Source organism: Tupaia chinensis, unplaced genomic scaffold (genome assembly GCF_000334495.1).
Source record: "Tupaia chinensis unplaced genomic scaffold, TupChi_1.0 Scaffold000634_1, whole genome shotgun sequence".
NCBI lineage: Eukaryota > Metazoa > Chordata > Mammalia > Scandentia > Tupaiidae > Tupaia > Tupaia belangeri.
The window spans coordinates 5,572,020-5,592,025 of record NW_006160154.1 but is presented as its reverse complement, the minus strand read 5'-3'; the positions used below and the strand labels follow the sequence as shown (position 1 = coordinate 5,592,025).

The 20,006-nt window shown below is 37.6% G+C and overlaps 1 protein-coding gene across 1 annotated transcript in view; it reads left to right on the top strand.

Annotated features, from left to right (window-relative positions):
* LOC102498413 (phospholipid-transporting ATPase IB-like) overlaps positions 1 to 20,006 on the top strand; it is a 211,413-nt gene that overhangs the window by 132,069 nt on the left and 59,338 nt on the right. Inside the window, 2 exon segments of the mRNA XM_014592016.2 lie at positions 6,290 to 6,462; positions 13,681 to 13,864. Coding sequence (XP_014447502.1) covers positions 6,290 to 6,462; positions 13,681 to 13,864 — 357 coding nt within the window.

Genomic DNA, 20,006 nt, shown 5'->3' with positions numbered 1-20,006 from the left:
AAGGATGTACAAACAGAAGAGGTGGATGTGAATGCCAGATGTGGGGTGTGTGGAGGAGTGGGGTCTGGGGAAGAACATTTGGAGGAGGGATACGAAGACAGCATTGTTGAGACAGGGAGGTAGTGTTGCTATATTTTGATCAACTAGACCAGGGAGAGATGTTCATATATTGAAATGATCACCTTGTAAGCTAAATAATGTAATTGAATGTATTTTTTAAAATGTAAATAAAAATTAAAAAAAAACTACTCTTGAATGACTTCACAACTACTGAAGAAATTAAGAATGAAATAAAAAGATTTATGGAAGCCAATGAAAATGAATATACCAGTTTCCATAATCTTTGGGAACTGCAAAAGCAGTTACAAGAGGGAAGTTCATAGCAAGTAGTGCACCTAAGAAGAAAATGGGAAGAAGGCAAATGGACCATTTAACATCATGCCTCAGAGAGATGGAAAAGCAACAGCAAAAATATAGAAAAACTCCAGGAGAAAAGAAATAAAGATCTGTGCAGAAATAAATGAAATAGAAAATAAACGAAGTATACAGAAAATAAATAAAAGTAAGAGCTGGTTCTTTGAAAAGATAAACAAAACCTATATACCACTAGCTAGACTAACTAAGAAGAGAGAAAGGGACCAGGTAAATCAAATTCACAATGAAGCAGGAAATGTAACAATAATAATAGAAATACAAAACATCATTGGAGGATACTATGAACAACTATATATGCCAACAAACAAGAAAATCTTGATGAGATGGACAAATTCCTGGGCATATATAATCTACCAAGATTCAGTCAGGAGGATGTAGAAAGTCTGAATAGGCCCATAATAAGCCAGGAGATTGAATCAGTAATAAATAACCTCCCACCAAAGAAAAGCCCTGGTCTTGATGGCTTCACTTCTGAATTCTACAAAACTTTTAAACAGTTAACCCCCATTCTACTTAAGTTATTTCTAAAGATGTAAAAGGGTGGGACTCTCCCAAGTTCATTCTATGAAGCCTCCATCACTCTTATCCTTAAAACAGACAAGGACAGGACAAGGAAGGAAAACTATAGGCCAATATCTCTGATGAATATAGATGCAAAAATTCTCAGTAAGATACTAGCAAATCATATCCAACAACATATAAAAAAGTTTATAAATCATGACCAGGTTGGCTTTATTCCAGGGATGCAAGGATGGTTCAACATATGCAAATCCATAAATGTATTACACCATATTAACAGAAAGAAAGATAAAAACTATGTGATCATATCAATTGATTCAGAAAAAGCATTTGATAAGATACAACATCCCTTCATGATCAAGACTCACAGCAAAATTGGCATAGAAGGGTCATTCCTCCACACAGTAAAAGCTATCTATGAAAAACCCATAGCTAACATCATCCTGAATGGGGGAAATCTGAAAGCTTTTCTGCTAAAAACTGGTACAAGACAAGGATGCCCACTTTCTCCAGTCCTTTTGAATATAGTACTGGAAGTCCTTGCCAATGCAATCAGAAAAGAGAATAAAAACATACAAATAGGAAAAGTGGCAAAATAATCTTCATTTGGAGATGACATGATTATATACATAGAAGACCCAATGGTATTCAAGAAAAAAATTCCTGGAAGTAATAAATGAATACAGTAAAGTTTCAGGACACAAAATCAACATACAGAAATCTATAGCATTTCTATATATGAACAGCAGGCGGACTGAGATAGAACTGAAGAAAGAAATTCCATTTACCGTAGCCACAAAAACCTATATGATATCTAGAAATAAATCTAACCAAAGAAGTTAAAGACCTCCACAAAGAAAACTATGAGAAGCTAAAAAAAATTTGAAAATGACACAAAAAAGTGGAAGGACATCCCATGTTCCTGGATTGGAAGAATCAATATAAGCAAAATGGCAATTCTACCCAAATTAACCTACATATTTAACACAATCACAAAGTACCAGAGACATTCTTCACAGATCTAGAAGACAATCAAACAATTTGGAGTCAGAAAGACCTCGTATTGCCAAAGTAATCCTGTGCAAGAAAAGTGGAGTGGGCAGCATTTCTCTCTGACCTCAAAATATACTATAAAGCTATAATAATCAAAACAGCATGATGTTGGTACAGAAACAGACAGGTGGACCAATGGAACAGAATAGAGTTTCCAGAAATAAAAAACAAACATAAAGTCAACTGATTTTTGACAAATGGTACCAGTCAATCCAGTGGGAAAAGGAAAACCTCTTTAGCAAATGGTGCTGGATAAACTGGATATCCACTTGCAGAAAAATGAATCTAAACCCTACCTCTCACCATTGACAAAAATCATCTCAAGGTGGATCAAAGATCTAAACCTAAGATTTCAAACTATAAGACTACTGCTGGAACACACTGGGAGAACTCTGCAAGACGCTGGGGTAGGCAAAGACTGCTTAAATAAGACCCCCAAAACACAGTCAATAATCCCAAAAATAGACAATTGGGACTACATCAGATTAAGAAGTTTCTGCCTGGCAAAAGACACAGTAATTAATGTGAATGGACAGCCCTCAGAATGGGAAAATATTTTTTATAAACTATGCTTCAGATAAGGAACCGATAATCAGAATACACAGGGAACTCAAGTGACTTTCAAAAAGATGATCAACCCAATGAGTTGAAAAAATCGCTCTCTAAGGAAGACATATGGTTAGCCAAAGGCATATAAAAAATGCTCAATATCCCTCATTATAAGGGAGATGCAGATCAAAACCACAATGAGATACCACCTAACCTCAGTCAGAATGACTAAGATTAAAAAAAAAAAAAAAAAGATAAGTGCTGGTAGGGGTGTGGTGAAAGGGGAACTCTTTTACACTGCTGGTGGGAATGTAAATTGGTCCAGTCCCCGTGGAGAACAATATGGAAATTCCTCAAGGATCTACAAATAGAACTATCATATGACCCAGCAATCCCACTCCTTGGTGTATTCCTAAAGGACAGAAGAATCCTTAGTTTGAAAAGTGCTTGCATATTCATGCTTATTGTGGCATTATTCACAATTGCTAAGACATGGAACCAGCCCAAATTCCCAGGAACAGATGAATGGATTGAAGAAATGTGATAAATATACTCTATGGACTACTTACTCAGCCATAAAAATGAAGACCCTGGCTTTTTTTTTTTTTTTTTTTTTGAGAGTTTTTTTTGCTATAGGGTGCGTGCGCTCACCAGACAGACATAGAGAGACAGAAAGACAGAAAGTGAGAAATCACCCCTCGGGGGGATGACCATGCCACATTCCCTTCTCCTCCATTCTCCTCGCGGGATCTTGGGCATGCACGCACACGCGCCCAGCATGAGTTTAAGCCACCGGGTCTGGTACATGAACCGCGGTCAACTACGTGGGAGTCCAGTGACATAGCCATTACGCCAACTGCTGGTCCCAAGACCCTGGCTTTTGACAGAAAATGGATGAATGTGGAAGAATTACTGCTGAGTAAAGCAAACCAGACTATGAAGGAGAGACATTGTATTTATCCAGTTAATATATACCAACTGTCCACACTCTGGCCGAAACTGAATGACTAGAGGTTATAGAAACATAGAAAATGGCTATAGATACCAGATACAGTGTGAGAAGACTGTGGGAGAAGGAAGAGAGTCTGAGTAAAGACATTAAGGAGAAAAATAGAGATGTGAGGCATTTATGGGACAAAGAAACGAGTTATTATCTGTTGATGATAATGTGTATTGTATTCCCAACTGGACTGGTGAGAAATGTATTCATGTTGGAACATTCACTTTACAAGCTAAGTGACATATGTGATTGAATGTATAAAAGAAATTGAAATAAAAATAATAACACTGAACCAAAAAAAAGTTGAGGAAAATTTTGATTTTGCCAAATTCTTCATTGGGGGACAGAAGAATTGCAGTCAATCGAGGATAATTTATGAAATATTCAGTTAAGTATGTGTAAAAAAAATAGAAGTGGAAATGTTTAATAGAATGTCCATATTACATTACACATAACAGTTCCTACAGAGTGATTGAATTCCTTGTAATTAGACCTTTAGGTCTCATTAATTTAAGCATTATTACAGTACCTCTTCTTTTATCAAACACATTTATTGTATTTGCATACCAAGTAATAAAGATTTTTTGAGAACAAGGGGGTGAATATTATTTCATTTATCAAGCTATTGGTACTTGATACCTATTATGCTTTAAAATTTTTTTCCAAGTGACATGTTTTGCTAAATTTTAATTTACTCAGATGTTTAAAGAAATCAGAGTTCACAGAAAATCTTTATCTGCTTTCTGTAGACCACTGAATATAACTGGAAATTATAACTAAGTAAAATAATAAACATTTATGTAAGATTTAGTACTTTTTGGCATTCACTCTAGATAGACATATAAATATAATACAGGAGTAAAAATCACTAAATCTATTAGTCTTTCAACAGATAGTAACTGATATTTCTGTTTTTTTTTCCATCCCACTTATATTTGATGAAAGAATTTTTTGGCATTAATTCACATGACTTAAAATTTTATTGCCTATCCTACTTGACATACTACACCATACTTTGCCACTGGGATGGGGGACATTTCTCTAAAAATTGAACATTTGGTTGTTTAGTGTGAATTTTGAAGTAAAGAGAATGAGAGGCGACTGTAAAATTAAGAGAGCCGATTCTTGTATCTTGAGTGATAAATCTGTCTTCACAATATCTCTCTTTGTTGGAAACCTGATACTCAGTTTTGGAGGTGTCATTCCATTATTCTTTTTTTCTTTTAATTGTTTTCAAAAAATTCTCTGATCTTTCTGGTTTGCTATCAGCACTCTTCCATGTTTTCCAACTTACACAAACTTACATAGTTTTTAAAACACAGCTTTGAGGTCTTAAGTTCAGATCTGTGATCCATTTTTAGTTGACTTTCATTAATGATGAAAGATAGGGGTTCAGTTTCATCTTTCTGCAGGTGGATACACAGTTTTTTCCAGCACCATTTACTAAAGAGATTTTCCCTTTCCCAATGGATTGACTGGTATCCTTTGTCAAAAATTAGTTGGCTGTAAGCTTTGGGGGTTATTTATGGGGTCTCTATTCTATTCCATTGATCCATATGTCTGTTTTTGTGCCAATACCTTGCTGTTTTGATGATCACAGCTTTATAGTATATCTTGGGATCAGGGAGTGATAAGCCTCCCACTCCACTCTTCTTGTGCAGGAGGTCTTTTATGGTTCCAGACAAATTCTATGATTGTCTTTTCTTGATCTGTGAAGAATCTCTGGAATTGCATTAAATATTTAGATTAATTTGAGTAGAATTGCCATTTGATTATGTTAATTCTTCCAGTTCAGGAACATGGGATGTCTTTCCACTTTTCTTATGTCACTTTCAATTTCTTTCTTAAGATTTTCATAGTTGTCTTTATAAAGATCTTTGACTTCCTTAGTTAGGTTTATCCCTAGGTATCTTATACATTTTGTGGTTACAGTGAAAGGAATTCCTTTCTTCAGCTCTACTTTGTTCAACTTGTTGTTCATATATAGAAATGCCGTAGACTTTTGGATGTTGATTTTGTATCCTGCCTCTTTACTATATTCACTTATTACTTCGAGAAGTTTTTTCATGGAGACCTTTGGGTCTTCTAAGTATACCATCATGTCATCTGCGAATAAAGATATTTTCAACTTTTCTTTGCCTATTTGAATGCCTTTTATGTTGTTCTCTTTTGTGATTACAGTAAATAAGACTTCCAGCACTATATTAAAAAGCAGTGGAGAAAGAGGGCAGCCTTGCCTAGTACCATCTCTGGTCAAAATTTTAAAATAATAATAATAACAAATAAAATTAAATAAATAAATAATTCTTTATTTTAAAAAGTCATATTTTATCAGTTTGTTTCCATGTTTTAGCAATTGTGAATAATGTTCATGTAAATATTTACGTACAAGTCATATGGCGTGGCTATGTTTAAACGTGTGAGGGACTGCCAGGATGTCTTCCACAGTGGCTGCACCATTTCACATTCTTACCCCTAGCATATAAGTGTTCTCTTTTCTCCACATCTTTGCTAATACTCACTGCTATTTGCCTTTTTATTTTTTTATTATAACCATGCTAATGGATATGAAGTGGTATCTCAGTGGTTTTGATTTTCATTTCCCAGATGGCTAATAAAGCCAAACATCTGTTACTGCCATTTATTGACTCTTAAAAAATCTTATTTCAGTAAAATTTTTAAAGTGAAAAATGAGATAAATGCATAAATGATTCTCCTCTTTCTTTCTTTTAGGCAACACGACATGCGATTAATCAGAACTGTCAAGATCTCGGAAACTTGTTAGGTAAAGAAAATGACCTGGCCCTAATCATTGATGGTGCAACATTGAAACATGCCCTCAATTCTGAAGTTAAGAAAAAATTCCTAAATTTGGCCATCTCATGTAGAGCAGTATTATGTTGTAGGTAAGAATTTATTCATTGTTCTTTTATCTTTTCTTTTATACTTAATATTGTTAATTTGAAAAAAATAGAGACATGTTAATATACATTTGGCAGAGGCAAAATTTCTCATTGGGAAAATGAAATTAAAAGAAAAGGTATGTGGGACCAGCAGTTAGTGTAATGGCTATGTTGCTGGACTCCCATGTAGTCGACCGCGGTTCACGTCCCAGACCCGATGGCTTAAAATTCATGCTGGGCGCGTTTGCCCGCGTGCCCAAGATCTCGAGAGAAGAATGGAGGAGAAGGGATTGTGGCGTGGCCATCCCCCCTGGGGGTGATTTTTCGCTTTTTGTCTTTCTGTCCCTCTCTGTCTGGCGAGTGCACGCGCCCTATAGCAAAAACCTCTCAAAAAAAAGAAAAAAAAAAAAGAGAAAAGGTATGTAATTCATTCTAATTGTCAGCCTTTAAGATTTACTATATTAGAAAGCAGTTCATAATTTTCCAGTGGAAAAAATTATCAATGTAAGACAAGACAAAAGAAGTCTCTAGTGAGAACAAAGGTCTTTAGTTTATTTACAGTGAGGGAAAAATCTGAAAAAAATCAGTAACGTAGAGACAAATGAAGTTAAGATTATTAGTTCAGGTTAAAAAAAGAGATTTGAAAAAATAAAGTCATCTACAGCAAGGTTGGAATTAAGAAAATAATGAAACAATATCAATGTACATTATGATGTACTGAGTAATTGCTCCTTGTTCCTCAATGAAAATATTAAGTGAACCAACTCCAAAAACATATTCATGCCTTGAACTGCTAAATATTATTGTTGCATGCTCCTCAATCAAGGAAATCCACTATATGCTTTAGATATCTCTGTTAGTACAATGTCATTCTGTTTCACATTCATTTGGGATCCACCAAAAAAATTCTACAACTTCTCTTCCTCACTCTACTCTGACCACAGTGTTTGTAGTTTCTTCAGGATTCTTTGTGACCTAGTCTTTTTAAAATTTTTTTAAGAGAAATTTTTGCTCTAGGGCACATGTACTCTCCAGAGAAACAGAAAGTGAGAAATCACCTGCCCCCTCCTCACCCCGGGAAAGGGGGGACAGGCCAAGCTGCAGTCCCTTCTCCTCCACTCTCCTCTTGGGATTTTGGACACATACACACATGGGCCCAGCGTGAGTTTCAAGCTGCTGGGTCTAGGTCTCGAACTACAGTCAACTACGTGAGTCCAGTGATGTAACCACTATGCCATCTGCAGGTCCCTGTGACCTAGTCTTTTGCCACCCAATTATTAGGGCAAATTTTTGCCCAGACAATTCAGGTCCTAAGGCTTCTTCTACCCTCTGCTGTCAGAGTTGTGTATGGTTCAAGGAATATTTCCAAAAGAATAGCAAATCTCAAGTGTCTCTGGCTTCTACTCATCACTAAGTTCTCTGGACTTTTCCCTGCTCTTGTTTAATTTAGTGATCAGTTAGCAGTGTGTGAGGAGTTAGGATTTCAGCTCTTCTATGACTCTCTTTCTTCCAAACTCCCCTTGTTAAATTTCTACCTAATTTGCTGTCTTCCCTGAACCTATACTGCCACCTCCTTGGTAAAGCAGTGGGTACTCACTGTTAGCTCTGAACCTTGTCCACCATGTCCTACAGCAAGTCTATAGTCTTTTGCCCCATCCCCAGGTCAGAGGAATAGGAATTTCTTCATGTAAGAGTCATGAACTTGCTGTACTTACCTGATGCAGTAACATTTTTCTTCTGCTAATAATTTCTCAAGAACTTTTCTATCCTTGATTATTTTTCAGTGCCCTGGAATGTTTGTTTTCCATAATTTGCTTCCAGTTTTATACTTGTTTTCTGCAAAAGGATATTTTCCAACATCCTTCTATTACCATTGAGAGTTATAAGAAGTATATTTTTTTGTTAAAATTTGATCAAGTTGTTTACTAAATCATAAATCTAAAAGTTTAGATATTTGGATGGGTGACATACAGTGTTTAGTTTAATTACTTAGTCAATGAAATTCAGATGCACATAATTAAAGGAGAAAAATGTCATTATTATAAGAATTCAATTTATAATGCTCTAGACATTTTTCTCTTCATAGTTCTTAATCCTGTAAGCCATAATTTATATTTTACTTATTATCTTGGTTTATTTTCTGTCTGCCCTTCACTGGAATATAGACTTGAGGGCAGGGGCGTGTGTGTATATAATTCTCTATCTCTAGCATCAAGAATTATGCCTAGCTTATGGTAGAAACATAACTATTTATTGCTCTAGGGCACATGTACTCTCCAGAGAAACAGAAAGTGAGAAATCACCTGCCCCCTCCTCACCCCGGGAAAGGGGGGACAGGCCAAGCTGCAGTCCCTTCTCCTCCACTCTCCTCTTGGGATTTTGGACACATACACACATGGGCCCAGCGTGAGTTTCAAGCTGCTGGGTCTAGGTCTCGAACTACAGTCAACTACGTGAGTCCAGTGATGTAACCACTATGCCATCTGCAGGTCCCTGTGACCTAGTCTTTTGCCACCCAATTATTAGGGCAAATTTTTGCCCAGACAATTCAGGTCCTAAGGCTTCTTCTACCCTCTGCTGTCAGAGTTGTGTATGGTTCAAGGAATATTTCCAAAAGAATAGCAAATCTCAAGTGTCTCTGGCTTCTACTCATCACTAAGTTCTCTGGACTTTTCCCTGCTCTTGTTTAATTTAGTGATCAGTTAGCAGTGTGTGAGGAGTTAGGATTTCAGCTCTTCTATGACTCTCTTTCTTCCAAACTCCCCTTGTTAAATTTCTACCTAATTTGCTGTCTTCCCTGAACCTATACTGCCACCTCCTTGGTAAAGCAGTGGGTACTCACTGTTAGCTCTGAACCTTGTCCACCATGTCCTACAGCAAGTCTATAGTCTTTTGCCCCATCCCCAGGTCAGAGGAATAGGAATTTCTTCATGTAAGAGTCATGAACTTGCTGTACTTACCTGATGCAGTAACATTTTTCTTCTGCTAATAATTTCTCAAGAACTTTTCTATCCTTGATTATTTTTCAGTGCCCTGGAATGTTTGTTTTCCATAATTTGCTTCCAGTTTTATACTTGTTTTCTGCAAAAGGATATTTTCCAACATCCTTCTATTACCATTGAGAGTTATAAGAAGTATATTTTTTTGTTAAAATTTGATCAAGTTGTTTACTAAATCATAAATCTAAAAGTTTAGATATTTGGATGGGTGACATACAGTGTTTAGTTTAATTACTTAGTCAATGAAATTCAGATGCACATAATTAAAGGAGAAAAATGTCATTATTATAAGAATTCAATTTATAATGCTCTAGACATTTTTCTCTTCATAGTTCTTAATCCTGTAAGCCATAATTTATATTTTACTTATTATCTTGGTTTATTTTCTGTCTGCCCTTCACTGGAATATAGACTTGAGGGCAGGGGCGTGTGTGTATATAATTCTCTATCTCTAGCATCAAGAATTATGCCTAGCTTATGGTAGAAACATAACTATTTATTAAATAAATACAGTTAATGAATATTATGTTACTTTAAAATGGCATACCAAGCAAACTCAAAACACAAATCTAGCAAGAAAACTTTTTTATTTTGAAGTCTCCAAAAGTTTGTGGAAATGCATGTTATGAAAAAAACTATGCATAAATTTAAAAATTTTATTGCATCGGAATAAAGTTGTACTTTAAGACCAGTTTTCCACACATTTTTGGAAGTCCCCTCACATGTCCAAGAAGATGTCAGGGCCAAAAAATACATGGAACACATTTCACAAATTTCAGATGGAAACATCTTCATTTCTTATTCCTAGTTCATACTGTATTGATGAGGAAGTGAATAAATGTACCCCAGAAGAGCCGTGCCATTATTCTAATCAGTTGAAAGTTTAATATATTATTAGTCCATGAAAATAGATGATAACGTGTTAAATGCTTAAAATAAGTCAAAAGTGTCCGGAATACTTATTTTAGAAATAGAAATCCACTATGTGCTCTTCTTTTTTTTTTTTTTTTGGAGAGGTTTTTGCTATAGGGCGCGTGTGCTTGCCAGACATACAAAGAGAGACAGAGAGACAGAAAGCGAGAAATCACCCCCCAGGGGGGATGGCCACGCTGCAATCTCTTCTCCTCCATTCTCCTCTCGGGATCTTGGGCATGCATGCACATGTGCTGGGCGTGAGTTTAAGCCACCAGACCTGGGACTCGAACCACAGTTGACTTCATGGGAGTCCAGCGACATAGCCATTACGCTAACTGCTGGTCCTACTATGTGCTCCTCTTAAATCATTGTTAAATTTGGCATTTGGTTCCATGTCATATATTAAAATCGACATTATGTTTGCATCCTTGAATTGATTGTAACACACTGTATACATGCTTTTAAAAACCATACTGTTCCCTACAAAGATGTCTAATATGTAGACCAGAAATTACAATAAAAAATGTAAAAACAAGACTGAATTGGCTTCTAGATGTAACTGACATGTGAAATACTATTTTATTGCAAAGTGGTGATGTCTATACAGTTGAATGTAATAGAAAATACCTGATGTCTGTTTTGAATTCCTAGTGTGTTTTAGGACTGTTTTCTTATTACTTTCATACCTGTAAGCATAGTGTATTGACTCATTTTTCAATCCCTGTGTAAAATATATATTTAATCTTTGTTCCACTTTCTGACATAGAGCTCCTAAACCCTGCAATCTCCCAGAGTGAAGATGATCATTTATATAGATATGCTAATGAGGTGACTAAAGACTTGGGAGCTCCAAGATAGCTTCAGGGAGGGGGCTGACCACTGGCAAGAACAAAGATTAGAGGCTTAGGACTTTTAGCCCGTGTCTCAACCTGCAGGAAGAGTAGCCTGAAATTTGAGTTGGCACGAATGGCCTATGATTTAATCAATCACACTTATGTAATAAAACTGCCATAAAAGCCCCAAAGGACAGAGTTTGGATGGGCTTTCAGATAGCTGAACATGTGGAGGTTCCCAGAAGGTAGTGCTTGGAGAAGTCATGAAAGCTGTGTGCCCCTTCCACATGCCTTGCCTTTTGTATCTCTTCATCTGTATCTTTCAAAATTTCCTTAATAATAAACTAGTAAATGCAAATGTAGTGTTTCCCTGAGTTGTATGAGCTGCTCTAGCAAATTAGTAGAACCCAAGGAGGGGGTCAGGGGAGCCCTGATTTTTAGCCAGTCAGTAGCACCACTGGTAAAACAATCTGGGGGCATGTGATTGGCACTGGAAGTGGAAAGTAGCCTGTGGAACTGAGTCTTCAACCTGTGGGATTTTATGATACCTCCCAACAGAGAATGTCAGAATTAAACTGAGTTAGAGGACATCTAGTTAGTGTCCACTGCAGAACTCATGGCTTGTTTAGTGTGGGGAGAAAATTCTCCACACATTTTTGTCACAGAAACATTTGTTTCATGTGATGAGTAGATAATAGGCAAAATTGAGTGGTGTGTGTGTGTGTTTGGTTTGTTTGCTTTGTTTTGTTTGTTTGTTTGTTTGTTTGCTATAACCTTATAATCAATCCTGCATAGATTTTTCCCCTTCCTCCAGGTTTGGGGATAGACAGCTGTGAGACTTCCATTTGGTCTCAGCTAATAACATAGCAAGAACAATTTTGTCAGACATGAATGTAAAGACCAGTGATTGGGTATAACTATACAATTCAGGATTTGGAGATATGGCCTAATGCATATACATGGAACACGGCTCATTTTGTTTTTGATTACAGCTTGATTTTATCAGAGAGTTTAGAAAACTAAAAACTAATATTATTTTAGTGTTTATTTATATAAATTTTGAGAGAAGGAGCTCCCAAATCAGAATGGTGATAATTTAGTTCTTTCTTTACTGGCTAGAGCCAACTTGGAGCTTTGGCAAAGGGGCCCATAACCATTATCATGAAACAACTAAGGGACTTGATATTTATCAAGAGAATGAGAGGGCTTAGTCAGCTCCTGTTAACTCAGTTTATATCTGGAGAACTTTGGTTGGCCCAAGGGCCAGTTAAGATTTGAAAATTTGAAGAGTAAGATTTGGGATTAATGTGTATCAGGATTTTTGTTGTTTGTTTGTTTTAAAATCATAGTTTAAACTTAAAAGTGATTGCTAGACCAGATGATAAAATAATTATCACTGGAAGTATTCCAGTAAAAGAACAAGTGTCTCTTGATAGGAACTAGACTTATGCCCGGTCTCCAACATCCTCTACTTTAGAAAATGTTCATACTCTTCTACAATGTAGTACTTTTAACTCATTATACTCTCTTCAATATGAAGAAATAATTCTAAAGTATTCTAATCAAGGAAGCCAACTATCTCTTCAGTTTTTAATAATCTCACCTAATTGAACTTAAATTAATTTTTAGGAGCTATTTTGTGGGAAGGAGTAAGTGAGGTTATTACCTTACTAGAAAATAAATCTTTGTGTGTTCCTTATTATTTTTTGATAGAGGCATATGTCCAATTTATTAAGTGAATGAATGAAAGGATGACTAATAAGAGATAAAAAATTTTGCTTCTCCTTCTTTGGTATTTTAAAAATATTTCATGGCAGACAGTCTGTTAATTAAAATTTTTAGGATTATTACATTTGTTTTTGCATCTTGTCTGAGAAAAAAAAGTTCAATAACATATCCTAATAAGCCCTGGGCATATAGTATGAGAAAGAAAGAAACGTTCTGTGTTGAATCACTTGACTTTTGTTATGATTCCAGCTGTTCTTACCAGAGCCCATACCCTGGACTCTCCTGACTTATTTCTTTATGTTTCCTAAATTTCCTTGTATTACTCAAATTGCCTGAGTGTAGTCAGATTTTCAAAAACAGTACATCTCACACTTTTGGTAAATACCTTTTTTTTTATCATTCTGGAAATAATAGACCTCCACTTCTTCCTCATATAGGTAGGTACAGATGGATAAAATTAATACAGCAGGCTAGTGTTAGACAAGAGAGTGTTGGGGAAAATGGCAAACTGAAGAACTTATCTTCATATATCTCTTTTGAGATATTGAATAAGCTACCATGTGGCTTGTTTTCTTGTCTTATTTTTGGTAGGGGTGAATAGGAACTTAAAATGCTTCAAGAATTGGGGAATTTGCTAGTAACTTCTATTTGAATGCAGCTATATGCAAATTATTGTTGACTGCTTTGTTAAATAAAATGAATCAAAACAAAACACTAAATGTGGTTATTTATGTCTTCCTTTTCAGGCTATCTCCCCTCCAGAAAGCAGAAATAGTGGAGATGGTTAAGAGGAACGTAACGGGTATCACGCTTGCTGTTGGAGATGGTGCCAACGATGTGGGGATGATCCGGATGGCCCATGTGGGTGTGGGAATCAATGGCAACGAGGGTATGCAGGCCACCAATAACTCAGACTACTCCATTGCTCAGGTCAGTGGTGAGGGTCACTACCTGGGCATGGAGAGTATTGAACATCCTGGATCTAGCCTTGAGGTCTACTCCCAACTCTTGAAGTTTTTTCCGGTGTGATACTACCAGAACATCTTTTAAATTTTGTCCTTATACACTTTGTAGCAGTAGAGGTTTCCTTGCACCAGCTATGGAGTTGGCTAAATTGCTACCACCAAGACTATATAGCCCTATGAATATAACCTCTAAATCCTCAGTCTCCATCTGTAATGTATGCATTGCTCTGAGTCTCTTGATAAGTATTTCTTAAAGATGTATAATTTCTTCTCTCTTTTTAAATGATCTTTATTTTCTAGAGCACTTTTAGCGTCACAGAGAAATTGAGAGGAAAATGTAGAGATTTCCGATCTATGCCTTGCCTCATACATGCATAACCTCCCTTATTGTCACCATCCCCCACCAGTGTGGTGCATTTGTTACAATGGATGAGTGTACCCTGACACAGGGTTGTTGCCCGAAGTCCATAGTTTATGTTAATCTTCACACTTGGTATTGTACTGTTGTGGAAAACCAGATAGCCAAGAAACAAAAAGGCAGCATTCCAGAGAGATAGGAGTAACTCTTTAATATACTGGCGGGTGAGGCATTAATACTCAAAATCTCCAGCCCCCCTTAGGGGTTAATCACAGTCTTTTATCTGAAAGTTTGGGGAGGGTCAGTTCTCAGTGGGCTAAGGGTATCCTATCAGGGAGAAGTCTATCAGGAAAAAGCTGCCCATCAGAACGATGCAGCCCAGAGTTTGTTCTCAGGAATAAAGGGTTAGATAACGGGATGTCCAGCTTCTCAAGGTCTCAGATTGCTTTTTATCACTCTGGAGGAGGAGGGCAGAGGCAGTGAATTCTCAGAGGCCTGGGAAATGTTGGCAATTGCCAGCCTTGGGCTGTTGTGAGTTCCAGACCCATCCACATCAGTACATTTTATAGGTTTGGGGAAATGTAAATGACGTGTATCTTCCATTACGACATCATAGAGAGCAGTTTCACTGTCCTACAATTTCCTGTGCTCCACCTCCTACCCACATACATCCCCTGGAAAACACTGATATTTCTATTATTTTTAGTTTTGACTTTTTCAGAATAGTAGATAGTTGGAATTATGTAGCTTTTTCAGACTGACTTCTTCCCCTTAGTAATGTGCATTAAAGGATCCTCCATGTCTTTTCATGGCTTGATAGCTCATTTCTTTGTAGCACTGGGTAATATATTCTATTGCCTAGATTACCAGTTGGTTTATTTTAAAAGACATCTTACTTTCTTTGAAGTACATCTTATTTCCAAGTTTGGGAAATTACAAATCAATTACTGTAATATCCATGTACAGGCTTTTGTATGGTCATGAGTTTTCAACTTATTTGGATAAATACGAAGGAGTGAGAGAGCTAGATTGTATTATAAGAGTATGTTTTTGTAAGAAACTTCTAAACTGCCTTCCAAAGTGGCCGTACTATTTTTTTTGGAGACTTTAAAAAAGGTTTATAGCCCCTGTGTATTTATATAGGAGACCAATAGCTGAATTTCTAGAAGTTGTGGACTCATTTGGTCTTAGTGACCCTGAAGCTAGGTGCAAGCAGGTTTGCTCATCAGAGTAATGCTACCTTTTATAAAGAAACATCTCCTAAGTGATAATCTCCTTCATGTCTCTCATTTCATCTTTTCCAGGAAGAATAACTATGGTCTTGTTAAAGAAAACTCCCGTTAATATAGCTGCTTCTTTTTTTTTAAACTATATTTATTTAATTCTGTTTGTTATTATTATTTTAATTTGACCAGAGAGAGAGAGAGAAAGAAAGGGAAAAGGAGAAAGCAAGCCTCAAGGTCCAGGACTCGAACTGCAGTAGGCCATGTGAGAATCCAGCGCCTTTAACCACCAGGCCATCTGCTGGCCCCGATATAGCTGTTTCTTAATGGACAAAAGGAAGCAGTCAATCTTATGATCTTGGGAACTGTAGACACTAGTCAAATTTGCTACACTGATCCTGGCTAGGGGCCAGCACTCACTGTTGTAGAGATTGCACTGTGCCATTTAACAAGAATACCCTCCTATTTGTGCACTTTAATATATATATATATATATTTTTTTTTTGGTAGAGGTTTTCGCTATAAGGTGCATGCGCTTGCCAGACAGAGAGAGACAGAGAGACAGAAAGTGAGAAATCACCCCCCAGGGGGGATGGTCACGCTGCAATCCCTTCTCCTCCATTCTCCTCTCGGGATCTTGGGCACACACGCACACGCGCCCAGTGTGTTTTAAGCCACCCAGTCTGGGACACAGACCGCAGTCGACTATGTGGGAGTCCAGCGACATAGCCATTACGCTAACTGCTGTCCCCGCACTTTAATATTTTTGTTACCAGGGTGAGGGCCTCTCAGGTTCTTGACTTCATCTCAGGAAAGAATTAAAGCATAAGTTAGACAGCAAAGCAAATCACATTTATTGAGCAAAGACAAGAATGAACTGCACAGGCAGAGTGGACTGCTCCAGAGAACGAGACAGCACTGAGCGTCTTTGGCGATTTCTCTTTATGGGAGATTTACATGCACATTCATAAAGGTATTGGATGTTCATGGCGTAGGGCTGGTCTTGGGGACCTCTGTGAAGGTGTTCATTTGTGCACATACTCTCTAGCTGAACATGCTTGAACGTAGGATGTATGTGTTAAACCTCCAAGACCTTCACCCAGGGATGTGTTTCCCAGCATGCTAATGAAGCAAAGATTTACCTTGGGTCATCTGTAGTGCTGGTGGGCATGGGTGACTATAGGTGGCCATGAAACTTCTACATATCTTGGTGGACAGATCCTTATGGTTTCTTTTACCCTGTGGAGTTTTGTTATCAGTGTTGACCTGGTTCCTATTTTTCTCCCCCTGTTTCTTATTTCAGTCTCCTTCTCTGTGAAGTTTTGTTCTTGAGGTTGGCCTGGTTTCCAACTCCTATTTTTATTTTCTGTCTCATTTTAACTTTTGAAGACTATACCATTTTAATCAATAACTTAATATTGGCTTTTAATGACATATAAATAATTATCAATAATACTTCAAAAGCTTACTGAATTCAGGAGTCATATGTAATCCTTGAAAAGTTCCCTGAAATAAGTTTAGGACTCTGGGTAGGTCATTTTAATTTGTGGCTATTCTTACTCTGGGCTGCTTCTCTGAGTGGTTGTATGATTTTGTAATCTGTCCACAGGTAAGTAAATACTTAAAATTAGAGGAAACAGCATTCGTTCATTTTTTTAAAAAAAATTGTAGAGGCCGTGTGCACTAGCTAGAGAGAGACAGAGAGAGAAGGAAAGTGAGAAAGTACCCTGTGAGGGGATGGCCATGCCACAGTTCCTTCTACTTTATCCTCTTCTTGGGATTTTGGGCATGCACACACACATGTGCCCAGTGTGTTTCTCAAGCCACAAGGTTCAGAACTTGAACCGCACAGCCCTGTGGTATCCAGCTCCCTTAGTCACCGGCTGACCTCAGCATGCATTCTTAAGGGTTTGTTAGCATAGATGGAAAAATATAATGCCCCTAAATTTGAACCAGATTAGTTCTGAGATTATCCTACTTACTCACGGATGAAGTGTACTGGTTTTATAAATGGGAAAACGGGTTCCTCCGTTAGAGGGTCTGAGTTACACAAAGTATTGGTGGACTGTGATCAGAGCACCTGTCTACAGAGAAATGACCTCACTGAACACATCTGTTTCCTTTCCCTAACTGCTATTAAATGCCAGTAGGCCATGTGCTTCCCACAGTCTCAGCCTGATACTGTTAAACACCGTGACACAAGGGCTGGCAGGGATCAGTGGTCCTGGAGTCCCAGGGAAATATTTGCTCACCATTTTCTCAAGCGTGTCCAGGGAAAGACACTTCAGCATTCTCTTTTTAAACCAAATATTAATGAGATTTAAAACCACTAAGTTGCTCTCTTCAAAGTCAATATTTAAGAGAAAACTGGAGAGAAAAAGGCCAGCTTTTGTGAGCCTGCCTGCATGGAGCTTACATTCTAACAGACCTGAAGAACTCAGCAACCTGTCTTGCACCTTCCAGGCTAAATCTACTTTTACCTTTATTTATGCTCTCTTATCACAAATGCATTTGTCATGAGACAGATAACATATGATTTCATGCTTTCTTGTTTTCCTTCCATCCACGTCTAAGTTGTTACACCAAGCCAGTTGCTAACGCATAAGGTTGACTTAATTTATGTTTGGCCCCCTATTAAAAAGCTATCTCAGGTTGGGACCAGCAGTTGGCGTAATGGCTATGTTGCTGGACTGCCATGTAATTGACCACGGTTCAGGTGTTGGACCTCGTGGCTCATGCCAGGCATGCATGCGTGCGTGCCCAGGATCCTGAGAGGAGAATGGAGGAGAAGGGATTGCGGCATGGTCAGCCCCCCTGGGGGGGGTGACTTCTCGCTTTGTGTCTCTCTGTCTTTCTGGCAAGTTCATGCACTCTATAGCAAAAACCTCTCAAAAAAAAAAAAAAAGCGATTTCAGGTTAATGAAAGTACTCTTTGAGTTGCATTAGTCTCCCCACCACTTCTTACTTTAAGAGCAGCTTTGACTGGAGACACAAGAAGCCAGTATTCTGCCATGGCGTGTGATATTTGTGTGTGCACATGGAGGGCCCAGAAAGTGAATCCAGGACTTTCACTTAGGGGTCCAGTTGTGTTACCGCTGCACCACTGCCTGGTCCTGGGTTGTGCCATTTTAAACTTTCTCCAGAATGACACCCATCTCTACAACTGTGGTAGATACTTTTCCATATCGACCTTTCTGACTTCCGCCCTTACCTGAGCTGCAGCCCTGGGTCAAGCAGCCATCTTTACGTTATAGCCTCTTGGTAGTGAACAGCTCGCCTTTCTTAGTACATATATTGGTATAATCAGTATTACTTCTGCTCATAATCTAGATTTTTATATCCTCTGAAGAGAATACATTGGTTGTTGATCCCTCCCCAAACTTCTTAATATTTTAAAATCATCCTAACGAACAGAATTTTGATTTAGGTCTTTTTCCCCTGAAAATAAATCGTTGCAAAACCAAACACTGAAGAAATAGGAATGTTGTTTACATTGACTCAAGTTTAATATCAGGTTCCAGCCTTAAAAAGGCAACAACTTTATTTTCTATTTTGTTTAGTTCTGCCTTTTATGATTCAGTAGCTGCTCCATTTTGCCCCCTCATGTTCTGAATTCTTAAATAATGCTTGTGAAAGGTTTATCTTTTTGTTTGCTTATATTACAAACTTCTGCCACTTTCAAGTCAGTATTTAAATCGAGGAATTGCTGAATTACTATGAATCACCGCATTTTGTAGAGTCACTCTCCCAGGTAGTCTTTCATTGAAAAGGTGTGCATTGAGTGCCTTCCACACCCTGGGCATGTTTCTGGGAATCAGGTCAGGTGCCAGGATTCAGGGTTCATCAGCGAACAAGGTAAACAATGAGTTCTGCCTTCACAGGGCTTGCATTAGAGGGCACAAAACCAAGATATGCTAAACAAGTCAAGTACATCTTATGTCAGAAGGCAATAAGAGCGATGGAAAAGGAAAAAGGAGATGAACATGAGGAAGCTTAGAAGTGCTGTATAGATTGACCTTACTTCCTATTTATGTTTTTTATTATTATTATTTTATTTTAATTTAGTGTATTTACTATAGAAAATAGTAAAAATAATTTGCTTTTGTTTTTAGTTTTGCTATAGAGGACATGTGCTTTTTAGAGAGAAACAGAAGAGGGATGGCCATGCTGCACTCCCTTCTCCTCTATTCTCCTTCCAGGATTTTGGGCACACATACACATAATCCCTGTGTGTTTTTCAAGTTGCTGGGTTTGAGACGCCAACTGTGCAGTCAGCCATATGGGATCCAGTCACCCTATCCATCCTGCAATCACCTGGCCTAGGACCTGATTTTTTTTATAAGACTGTTTACTTCTACCCAGTACAAAAAAAAAAAAAAGTGATCAAGCTTGACTTTCTTGCTTCCAAAAATAATGTTCTTTTTCTTTTAAAATGTACTTATTGGACCAGTTACAGTTAGCGTAACGGCTATGTCGCTGGACTCCCATGTAGTCGACTGCGGTTTGAGTCCAGGACCTGGTGGCTT